This window comes from Sciurus vulgaris (genome assembly GCF_902686455.1).
Source record: "Sciurus vulgaris genome assembly, chromosome: 1".
NCBI classification, from domain to species: Eukaryota; Metazoa; Chordata; class Mammalia; order Rodentia; family Sciuridae; genus Sciurus; species Sciurus vulgaris.
Window position 1 is genome coordinate 53375467 of NC_136461.1, and position 12863 is coordinate 53388329.

The 12863-nt window shown below is 40.1% G+C and overlaps 1 protein-coding gene and 1 long non-coding RNA gene across 2 annotated transcripts in view; both read right to left on the bottom strand.

Moving 5' to 3' along the window:
- The window catches only part of LOC306659555, a 288601-nt gene that overhangs the window by 85500 nt on the left and 190238 nt on the right, over positions 1–12863 (bottom strand). The window lies entirely within an intron of this gene.
- The window catches only part of JAK1 (Janus kinase 1), a 137930-nt gene that overhangs the window by 30390 nt on the left and 94677 nt on the right, over positions 1–12863 (bottom strand). Inside the window, 4 exon segments of the mRNA XM_079130137.1 lie at positions 2297–2482; positions 4659–4998; positions 6656–6819; positions 10683–10836. Coding sequence (XP_078986263.1) covers positions 2297–2482; positions 4659–4998; positions 6656–6819; positions 10683–10836 — 844 coding nt within the window.

Sequence of the window (12863 nt, forward strand, 5' to 3'; positions counted from 1 at the left end):
GTATGGAAGTAGGAAGGATAGTAGAATGAATCAGACATTATTACTTTATGCACACATATGATTATATGACCAGGGTGATTCTATATCATGTACAACCATAAGAATGAGAATTTATGTATGATGTGTCAAAAATGCATTCTACTGTTATGTACAACTAATTAGAACAAATTTAAAAATGGTCAAATATTGGCAACCTCAAATGATTTAACATAATTGCTACATGTCCTTGGCAGGTTACTTCAACCTCACTGTATCTGCTTCCTCCTCTGTAAAATGGGGAGAATAATCTACCCACTCACAGAGTTGATATGAAAATTCAGAGAGCCGAGATCTAAGAAGTATTCTGAATAGGACGTGCCTGGCACCTGGTAAGGGCCAAGGTGTGTGAAGGAGCTCCCATGTCCCTCAACGGCCCTGTAACTTGGCAGAGCCGGCAGGTGAGCTGTGACTTATACTTAAGAGAATGGGAGCACCAACAGGGTACCAGATATGACTGTCAGCCTGGGCAGGTAGGGAAGGCTCATAAAATATGTACCCTGTCTGCAGCTTCTCCCGCTGCCAGGTGACGGAAGGACTTGGCCACAATGAAGAGTCACACTGCGGAGAGGCCAACCTCTCCTTCACTCCCTCAGAGACCCTAGGGGATGATAATGCCTCAGAAACCAAAGAAACACAGGCCAAAATCATAGGCTGTGGCCAGGCAGCACTGGCAAGTCCTGCCATTTTCTCACTCTGTGACTCTGCAAGTTCTATGCCTCTCAGGTTTCCCATTTGAAACAGAGCCAATATCCTTCCATCTAAGGTTCTTTCAAGGACTAAACAATGTAGGCTTAGGACCGTAATATTGTAAGGGTTAATAACACAGTTATAGCATATAACACAGGATCTGATGTCTATAATATGCTCAATAAATAGTACCTACTATTATTTTCTCTCTTATTCTGTTTTTTGTCTTTCCACCATCATTACTCTGATCTTTTCTACTCCTCTCTTCACTTTGTTTTTATGTTTTTTAATAAAATTAATGCCTGGGGTTTTGCTTGTTTTGTTAAAAAAAGAAGGAAGACAGAATAAGATAATTAAAGCTACTTCTATTCTTATCATAAGTAAAAAGCTGCTAATGCTTGATTATTTTTCTAAGAGAGAAAAAAAGAGTGTGTGTATGTGCCTCTTAAAATTTTTTAACAAAATTAGTACCAGTCTATAGATAATGTTTTATATTTTTTTTCTTTAATTTATAAAGTCATTTTTCCAAATCGCATACAATTCAGAAATTTGGTTGTATAATATTCTACTACTAAAGTGAACTGAGACCTATTTTCTTATTCTTCTAGTAGTTGTATTCGGAATTTTGGCACTGTAAATATTGCTGGAGTAAACATTCTTATTCATTAACTACTGTCTGTAGCTCACATTGCTTCTGGAAGAGAGATTCCTAGATTCTTGAATGGAAGAAAATATGAATATTTTCTAGGCTTTTAACACGTATTGTCAAACTGCTTTCCAAAAGGGTATGCTGAAGACAAGTGACTGGATATGAGTGAACCTGTATCATGTCACCAGGTTCTTCCTTAGCACTGTGTGTTTTCTTTTTGACATAGTATTTGCCAAACTGCAGGCAAATCATGGTATTCCCCTGGTGCTGACTCTTTGCTTTGTAAGTGTGCCCTGTCTCACCAGCCTGTCCTTTCCACATGTGGGCAGCTGTTACTTCCCCCAATGAAAACATATTTATTTTGGCAAAGTTCCCACTTCCCTGCCAAATTGGCCTGCTTGTCTAGATTATGTCCTCAAGTGATACCAAAAAAGAGGAAGTGAGATTGAACACCCCTTCTTCTGCCCAAAAGTGGCTGGGTGTGCCTGACACCCTGCCACTGTGGCCTGCCACTTGCCTTGTGGTCTGCTGAGGTGCCAAGAGTTGCTCCCACCCATCTCATCCCAGATGACCCACTGACTTGGCCGGGAGGCCACACGGTGCCCTTGGTGAAAATGCTGATATGCATTTATTTTCTTCATATCTGCCAAATTTTGTGAATTAAATATTGCTGAAAAATCTTTGGTGAAAAATAAATCCTAAGGCAGATTCAATTTTCAAGACCAAAAAATGGTATTGGAATGTACCAGTGTATTTTAAAACTGGTACTGAAAATATCCCACAATGGAGACTTGTTGACTTAAATAATCATCAGATTTTCTCTTTGGGACAGGAAGTGAAGATCATATGCTGCACAACTGTTCTTAGCAATTATGTCCCTCTCATCACCAGATCCAGATGAACAGCTTCTGGAGCACTTACCATTTTTTTGTTGTCCTGCTTATTAATGCTGACTAAAGACTCCTTGATTACAATGTGAGTGATTTCAGGGAAATAAGAAAAATTGTTCCATTCTTCCTGGATTTTGTTTTTCTCCTCATCCTTCTTGTGTTTATTTTCCAGTTTTTTCCGCTTCAGTTTATTTTTTTCCTTTTCAACAGGAACAACCTGATAAGATTCATAAAAAAGTGACAGGGTTAAAGTTGGCTTTCTCATTTTGCTTCTGGCAATGTTATGCAGGGGCTAGGCCCAAGGTGGAGAAAGCCAGTAGTCTGGATGTACGAGCAACTGGGGGAGCAGTGGGCTTAGGACCAGAGAACTGAGACGCATCAGGGAATCTTGGAAGAGATCTTGATGACAGCACTGACTAAACTCTTCACATGATATATACAATGTGCATGTAAACTTGGAAAGAGACATAATTGCCCCTGGGCACATATGCACAATCAGGCTGCCTCACTTGCAGTCAGACATGTGCTTCAACATGGGCAGAGAGGACATTCTTCCCAACATGACTGGACAGAACAAGAGCTTTCTCCTTCTACTATTAATTGTCCTCATCTATTTACAGTACTGAAGTGATCATTTTCAAGAGAAGATTTGAATAATCTACACAAGTCTAAATATGTTGTGTAGAACACACTCTGGAGACTAGAGTTCTAGTTAAGTTCCCATTCCTGTCAGTTCCTTAACTAGTTAGATCGTCTCTTTGAGTCACCATTTCCTCAATCATAAAAAAAGAGATAGTACACTTAAAGAGTTTCTTCAAGATTAGGTAATAAACAAATTGGCTTATTAATAAAGTACCTGCTACCTAGAAAGTTCCTGTTAAGTGTTAGGCATTATTTTAGCATGAGAATAAAAGAGGAGAAAATAAATTCTCACATTTAATTTATTATTTACATTATACTTATAGAAGCTACGTGTTATGGTTTGGATGTAAGGTGTCCCCCAAAAGCTCACGTGTGAGACAATGCAAGGAGATTTAGAGAAATGATCAGGTTATAGCCTTAACCTAATCAGCAGATTAACCCCCTGATGGAATTGAGTGGTAGGGTTTGGCTGGAGGAGGTGGGTCCCTGGGGGTGTGACTTCAAGGTATATATTTGTATCTGGCAAGTGGAGTCTCTCTCTACTTTGTAATCATCATGTGAGCTGCTTCCCTCCCGTCATGATGTTCTCCCTTAACTTGAGCCCTGAAGGATGGAGCCAGCCTTCTATGGACTAAGACCTCTGAAACTGAGCCCTCAAATAACTTTTCATCCTCTACAATTGTTCTGGTGGGTCCTTTAGTTACAGCAGTAAAAAAAGCTGACTAAAACACTACAGTGATTTATTCAACATTTATTATATGCCAGGTTCGTGCTAAATGTCATTTAGTTCTCTTACTAACTCTGAGTCAGATACAGTAAGCACTCTTGGCCCTCCACATCCATGGGTTTCATATCCATGCAATCTGCATCCACAAAATCAGCCAATCAGAAACCAAAAATGTAAGGCGATGGTTCTGTCCATGCCGAGCATACACTTTTTTCTAATCCCCAAAATAGCACAAGTATTTACATAGCATTTATATAATATTAAGCTTTATAAGTAATCTAGAGATGCTTAAAGTACACAGGAGGATTGTGTACTTTATATGTGAATACCATGTCATTTTATATAAGAGACTTGAGCATCCACATAACTGGGTATCTCCAAAGGATGCCACAAGCAATCCATGTGACAGATAAATAATATGCACCTGATATGGGTGAAATTATCCTCTCAAGGCCATAACGCCATAAGTCATGGAGTTAGAATTTGCAGGTCACCTGAGGTTTAAAACTTATGCTCTCAGACCCACTCTGTTCTATTGCCTCATCCAACAAACACTTCAATAAAGCCGCTTCATAATGCAAAATCAATTATCCTATATTTTGGAGCCAGAGGCCTACATTCAAGTCTTACCTTAATTGCTTAGGCAAATTAACTTCTCTGTGCCTCTCTGGGTTCATCTGTAAATGGGGATAATGGCACTACTCCCCTCAAAGTTTGTTTTTATTTTAGAAGCAAATGAGCTTATATATATATAAAATGCTTAGAAAAGTACTTGGCACAAGGTAAGCACTCAGTAAATGTCTGCTGTTATTATGTTAGTGTGTTTTACATATATTATTATCTATATTTCCCTACAAAACTCAATATTTACTTATATCTGTGCTACATGGATGATGACTAATATATGGTATCTAACTTAAAAAACTCAGCCTAGAAGGGTGACAGACATGTAAACAGATAATTCCAGTAGGCTAAACAGCACACATTATGTGACACAAGATGTTCCCTTTGATCAGTCACTTACATTTGGTTTCTGCCGCCACTGGATTCCAAGATTTCCAGTTACCATCACTTCATAGAGAACATTTCCACTGTCATTCGAATGAAGCCAATTCATTTCATTTTCTGATGAAATCAATAACATAGAAGTCTCAAATATTTCAGCCCCATAATGTTTTGTCAAAGTTTCCAAGGTAGCCAGGTATTTCACCTTCAGGTCATGAGTGGACACACTGCTGTCACAAATTGTCTTGTTGTTAAATTCCTTTAGGAAATCCTTGAAAACATTGTTTATCCGCATCCTGGTAAGAAGGTTCCTCTGTCTGATGGATTTATTCAACGTTTCTGGAATATATCGCTTGTAGCTAAAAGAAAGTATAAAAATATCTCCTTTTCATTTATAGAAAATAGAAATAAACCTAAGTCTATGAATCTTCCTTGCATGTGCTGCCAAATGAGAAAAAAAGATCTACTCCCAGAGGACCTTAGATGGCTGATAATCCTAAGTAGATGGAGCTGAATAAAGACTGAGAGAAAGGTTCAAGTTCCACAGATTTCACAAAGATGGGAACACTTACAGGTATCACGAAATATTCTGAATCATAAAGGCAGGTAGCAAAACTGACGTATCTATATTTTTGTTTCAATGCTGTAGTGTACATTAGTACTCACATATACTATACACTGTTAAGATTGAGCATCAGTTAGAAAATGGTCTAAAAGGCATCAAGAGGGAGTAAACTCCAGGTGATATTATAGATGCTTTGGTATGTGCTATTTGCCTGTTTGATAATTTTTCTATAAACAGCACAGAATTTTTTTTTTTTGGAAAAAAATACACAAAGTCTAATTAAATACAAAGACTTAGTGTCTGTCATATGAATAAGTCCCCAATATATTCTCAAATAGATCAACTAGTAAGCTGAAAGATTAGTTTCATCCATCCAGGTACTGATGGAAGAAGGTGTATGATAATCAGGGTCTTGACAAACCAATACACTGGGAGACAGGAATCAGTTTTAAGAAAAGCCCAAACACCCTGAGAGAAAGAACAAGTTCACTAGGGGACAAAAATGGGGAGACTGGTCTGTTTTCCCTAGGTCTGAGACAGCACCAGACCTAGAGTAATCTCTGCAACCTGAATGGTTTCACAACAAAGAACCTTAGGAATTTGGGGATTTATACTCAACAGTGTTAATTTTTCTTTTAAATTAATGTAATAGAATTAACAGAAAACTATAATTTTTCACTTCGGTCTTATGAAAAAATAAACAGAAAACACCCAGAGTGAAGGTCACAGAAAAAAGCAAACACAATTCAGCACGTGTCTAATCACTTCCTGCATTGAGGAGCAACTAGGACTCTGGTCAAGAGAAATGAGAACCAAGAAGTAACCTTATGAGAAGATGTGCGTCACCCATCACAATTGTGCAGCCAATTCTCCTCCTAAAAATGAGATTGTCTTCATTTGTGACAATCCTAATAGCCCACTGGTGAAAAAAAGAAACAGATTTCTCAGATGGGTGAAAATTATACAGATTGAGTACTGATCTCAAATAATATTTTAGCTAAGTATAATTTTCTTAAGATACTAGTTGACTGTCCCTCACATCAAAATTAACAGTTTCCTACTGAACTACTAGAACCCCCTGGGAGCTCAGCTAGGGGTAATAGCAGCTGCCAGTAGAGTCATACTGAGAAGTATTTAAGATGGGTTCAGCACCAAAGGGAAAGGTACAGTGATTGATGGCAATGTCCATGGGTCAGGAGGGGAGGTGGGTCACTAATTTGATTGGTACTACAGCCCCAAAATTTCACTCTAGTACAAATTCCTGAGATTATCAGTCATCATTGAAAACCTGGACACAATTATGAGTGTGTTACATTATACAAATTTCCTAGGTAAGATCTGCAGGCAGCAGGTGCCAGGTAATCACTGGAAGCAGTTAAATGAGATGTGTGAAAGCATGTGTAAGTAACACCAGCCCCACAGTCCACTGTTCAGCCAGCAGGAAGGTTTACCTGATGTCCTTGGGAAGTTCTGGCAACTGCATCTTCTTTATCATGGCATAGTGTGAGATGGCCAGGACAGCCATCCCCAGGCACTCGTTCTCAATATCATGCCCATCCTGCTCAGTCTTGGGGTCCCGAATGGGAGCCAGGCATTTGACCAAATCATACTGTCCCTTTGGAGCAGAGATGAGAAAAAAAAAAAAAATAAGCTCCAGAAAAGCAGTTCAGTAATGAGATCAATAAGATTTATAGCTTCTGCAGCATCAAAGTTCTTTTTCAACAAAACTGGGCATGAAAAAGCTCAGGAGATGTTCTCCCTAGGTTAATATAACAAGTAGTTACTAAGCGCTATGTTAGGTACTGGTGAAGAGTACAAACACAAAGCCCCTTTGTGAGACTTATCACATAAATGATGCTGATAAGCATTTTGCACTAGGTATGAACTGTGCCAGAAGGCGGCAGGTGACACTGGACTGAGGTTTGATCATTCACTAATTCCACAAACAGGTACTAGACAGCCAAGTCTAGGAACTGTGTGTATAGTCAACAAGGATAACACTTCCCATTCTGATGCAGATTTAGAGAAAGGAGAAGGAATTCACATTCGACCACTTCTAAGGGTGTTCCACATCTGCTATTCACGTTTGCAGTAGTGAACTGTATCACCAGAGTAACCCCCTCACTAATGGAGGTGCGTGCCCCTCCAAGAACCAATCGAGGTTTTAAAAACAAAAATGAAACCAAGACTGAAAAGCAGGGCCCACCACCTGCCCCATACAGAGTAATGATAATATTAATATCAGCTCAAGTTTATTAACCCCTAACCTCATTGCTAGATCCTGTGCTTAATTCTTTCATCCATTATTTCACTTGATCCTCACAACAGCCCTGTGAGGTGGTGTTAACATCATTACCCCCACGCATCACTCAATTTGACAATTAGTGAGAACTAGTTATGGGCCAGATGGTATTCCAGGTACTAGGGATGTAGAAATAAACTAAACCATGTTTCTGACCTCATGAGATTCCATTTGAAGGAGAAAAAAAAAAATTGGAATATCTGACATCAGATAAAAACCAAAATCAAGTGGAAGGGCAAAGCACCATGGGGACTGGGGGCTTAGAGAGCAGTGGGCAAACCTAGACCTGACTCCAGGGCACATCTCCTCAACACTGTGGCCACCCTAATCTTCATAATCTGAGGACTGTGAACCCTTCAGCCTTTCTCTAGCTTGGTGCAGGGGCGACATGGAATCTGAAAGCCGGGTTCCTATGTCTGATGTTCACTTTCCCCGAAGAGATGTCAGTTTGATGTTTTTTCACGGAGGGTTCTCATGCTACAGTTCTCATTCTGTCCATGATAGGACTTCTTATTTCTCTCAGGTAAGGAAAGGTCACTGACTCGTTCTGCACCAACGACAACGACCTATACCAGCAATGTGTGAAGAACAGAACAAAATCTGAAGCTATTTTTTTGGCTACAATTTTCTTTGAATATTTGTTATACAGCTACCTCAAGTAACTTGTGCCTAAAAGCCTCCCAAAGTTCCAATTTTTTTAATATATTTTTAATTTTTTTTATTTGTTTCAATTAGTTATACATGACAGTAGAATGCACTTTGATACATCATATATAACAGAGAATAATTTCTCATTCTTCTGGTTATACATGATGTAGAATCCCACTGGTCATATAGTTATATATGTACATTGTAATAATGTCTGATGTATTCCCAAAGGTCAAATTCTAATGCAATATTTCATCTTTCAAATATGAAAGATGTTCTTTTATATGTCTTTTATATGTTCTGTTCTTTTATATGTCTGTTCCAAAAAAAGATAGAAGAATAAATCTCAGATATGCATACTTCAAGCTGAGAAATTGAATCCAAAAAGATTGATCTGATTATTTTTTCCAAACAGTATCTCCTGAGGGCTGTGCATTATCTCATTTTTCTATTATCTCTAAGGTCATTTCTAAGGTATATATGGAATAAAGTACAATCAGTAACTAAAGCTATAATGGGAGCTCTTGACATAAAAACTCATATGTAAAAGTAGATCCTAAGAATATAAGACATTTACAGAAACCCATATAAGGAGGTTGATGACAACCTATCATAATGATAGCATCACAGAAAAACTTGAGAAAAACCCAAAATGTCCAGGAACATGCAACTAGTTAAATAAACTATGGCTTTTCCTGGAGACTGGAGTCCCATTACTCAATGTTCTATCTAAAATCTCCACTTGAATGTTCATCAGCCCCTCCAAAAGAGAATCCCTCCTTTCTCCAGGCTCTTCCTCCCAGTCTTCCACATGTAGGGAACGACTCCATCATCTATCCAACATTGCCTAAAACACCTAGAAATCATCTCTGAGTCTCAGGTTCTCTCATCTTCCAAACCTATTCCCTCAGCAAAGCATACTAATTCTACCTCCAAAATATACTCATTTTCCCCCAACTCCATTGCCATTACATTAAGCCAAATCAGCATTTTCTCCTGCTTGGACCACTGTTACAGACGCTCAGCTACTATGTGAAAAATGTACCCTTGAACTCAGCACATCTACTTCCCACATATAACAGAACCATCGCTGACTTACAACATTAATAAGCTCAAACCTTCCAACTGGCTTCCCAATGCACCCAGGGTAAAAACATAACCCCTTACCAGTTTGTGCAAGGCTCTGTAAGACCTGCCTGTCTGCCTACCATTCCCTCTCCTATCACCCTGCTCATGTTCTCCAAACTGACTCTCCTCTTAGCTCCCACCTGCCTCAGGACCTTCCCAAATGAGTTTCTCTCCTCAGATGTTATCAATCAGGGCAAAGGGGAAAGTGGGCAATGTCTGAGGACATTTTGGGTTGTTAAAATGGTAAGGAGGGTGATGTACTGGTAAATATTCTGCTGGCATCTAGTGGGCACAGGCCAGGGGTGCTGGTGAATATCCTACAATGCACAGGGGAATTCCTTTACAACAAAGACTTATCTAGCCCAAAATGTCAGCAGTGAAACATCTGACTACTGACAGAGTTCGCTACTGAGAAACTCCACAGGAAAGAAATACTTCCTCTGCTCTTCTCTCAGAACTACAGCCTCCTTTATATTCTCCAAGATTCATTATAAACGTTATCTCCCTAAAGAGACCTTCTCTGCACACACTATTTAAATCAGGTCTCCCCATTCAAATCCCCTTCCATGTCTCTATCACAACATTTCTTACAATTTATTATTGCACATTATGTATCATTTTGTGTGCTTATTGTTTTCTGTTGTCTAACTTGGGTAATAACTGATGCATACAGAGACCATATCTGTTTCATTCACTCCAGAACCTCAGCAAGTACAGCATCTGAGGTAAATAGGACACACTCAGTAAATATCTGTTGAATAAATGAATTATTATGAAGTCATTAAAACAACAAAGATCAATATTTTAATGGGCTTTTGCAGGATGAATGATAGGATGAATAAAAATAGGATGAATAAAGGGTTTATAAAATGACATGAATATTTTCAAAAACTACATAGTATGTAATATAAATTGCATGTTAAAATTAGCAAACATAAAATCAAAAAATGCTAACAATCTCAGGGTAATATAATTTTAAGTGATTCTAACTTCTCTTTGGCTTTTTCCTAGTGTCTAATGTTCCCACTCTACTATCACTGTGACAGGGTGACTTCTCTTTGCTGAGAAGTACCTTATTAACTTCACTGAACTATACCTTCCCTCAATGACACCTCCCTGTGGCTTCTGCAAGTAGGGTGCTACACATGGCAAGCAAAATGGGGTGGGGAGCACAGAAGTGAGACCTGAAAAACCCACAAGTAGGATAGCCAGTTCCTTGAAATGCTGAACAACATGCTGCCTTCCTGTCTCACCTGGGACAAGCCCAGGTATGGTAGCACTTCTGCAAACAGGCCATAAATCATTGCAACACCACCAAGTTGAGCTGCACAGGGAATCTGAGCCCAACAATATCTCACCATCCCTATAAATTCTTGGTTCCTTGGGTCCAAACTTCTCACCTGAGCAAACAGGTACTCCAGTGAGCTGGCATCAAGGAGAGGGGTTGCATCTGGAGCCTTTTTCTTCTCGTAGCCATTTTTCTGCTTCTTTGGTGAATGTCGCCATACAGACTGCTCATTGTCATTGGTCCCATGCCAGTTTGTGAAATAGAACCTGAAAGGCAGTGAAATGAATGTCATTTGTGGCAAAGGGAATCCTAGAATGCTAGCAGAGGCCTCCTGGTCCCACAAGAGTGGACAGCGCAGGAGGTAAACTGCCCTGAGAGGTGAGTAAAGAGGCCAGGCTTGCACCCTGCAGCACCTCCTCTTCCGTGACGCTGTTCTTATTCTTGCAGGTGCTCTGTGGGGAGTGTCCTGTCAGCACCTCCTCAATGATGCAGGGAGGTAAAGTGACTTTCCTGACGATCATAAAGATGGCTCCTCTGACATCTGCTGTGTCTTCCTAGACAGAAAGAGCCCTTACTGACTGGAACCAGCTGCTGACCCAATAGTCCCTGTACCTCTGCCATCAGCAGCACTGCTGGGCCACTTCCCCTGGCCCCTCAGCCTTTTCATTCACATCCTAACACTCCCGAAACCTAGGTTTACCATATGGTCAAGATGTGCAGTTAACACAGCAGTGTTTCCTAGTTCCTTGACTTCCATTATTGAATTGATGGCGCATCTAAATGATAAATGATTTCAAAAGAGAACTATATGAACACTAGTATAAGCATCAGCTGTGCTGTCATGAGGAAATGTAACAGCACTTTATAGATAGTGTGCTGTGATCCTCACAGCAACTCCACAAGATGGGTCGGTTTCCACCTCACAGAAGAGGAAAACAGATTCCAAGAGGCTAGGTGACCTACGACTTACAAGCCTATCTCTCATCTACTGATTTTTCTCACCACTTATGTAAGAAACACAGTGAGTTCCATAGTATGTGGCGGGGGGATGAACCAAATGGCCCAAGGTCTTCAGGCTACAGACTCAGCTGCTACATGGGCCTCTCTCCCTTGACCTGCCCATGTGCTGAGAAAAAAAAATCACATCACCGAGAAGCAATGAATAAAAGTTCTACCTGCCCCCCAAAAAAGAGCTGCTATTAAACTTAGATACATGTCACTGAGCTGTGTAAAAGCCTAGGAAAGACCAGGCCCAGAGGGTTCTCAGGTACAGACCCTGCCCTCTGTGAGCTCACTGACCAGCAACAACATAATGCAACATATAATGGAGCACATGTCATAAGCAGGACTACACTGCAGCTTTCATGGACCCCACATACTTTCCCCCTCCCCCATTAAAGACAAATAAAAAATTAAGTTATATTTTACAACTGAACTGGCATTAAGATGAATATAATTCAAACTGGATTATAATCATTTTTTTCTGAGTTTAAAAACAAATTAAAACATTTCATGGGCCTCTAATAATATTGTGGGTCATTGGCACCATGCTTAATGAATAACTTGTCCTGAGGATCAGAATAAATAAATGGCAGGGTACGGAACCCAGACCATATGCAGCAGGCAGAAGGAGACGCAACCGCCAAACTGACATGAGGCAGGATGCCTCTGGAAAGAAGCCCAGGGAAAACAAAGTGAGATGAAAGAGGCCAAGAGACAGCAGGACTCTGGCAACAGTCTGGGTGAGGCAGTGGGCTCTGAGGCAATAGAGGCTGCAGCTGTCTCACCACCAAATCCCCAGTGCCTGGCACCTAACAAGAGCTTAATACATGCTTGACAGACAACAACAGACAACAAACTCAGGGAATAGCAATTAACAATGAGAGGAAAGGATGAAGAAATTAAAGGTAAAAATCAATATTTTATAACTTTCCATGGTTCTATACAGCCTATCTTCCCTATAACTTATGAAGGGGATTAGAAGTTTATAGACTTTGTTCTCTCTCTCTCTCACACACACACCCACACAGAGAGAGAGAGAGAGAGACAGAGAGAGACAGAGAGAGAGAGAGAGAGAGAGAGAGAGAGAGAGAAACAAATAACTGAAGAGCCCACATGCTGCATAAACCACACCAGGCCTCTGAAGCAGGTGCATGGTCCCCTTACTGTTCATGTATATGGCGGGGGATCAGACTCTGGTAACAATGAGAGCTGGAGGCCATCAGCTGATGCAGAAGCTGGCATTCATGTTGTCCCCAGGCCTTTAACTGTTCTTCATGGGTAGCAAAGAACA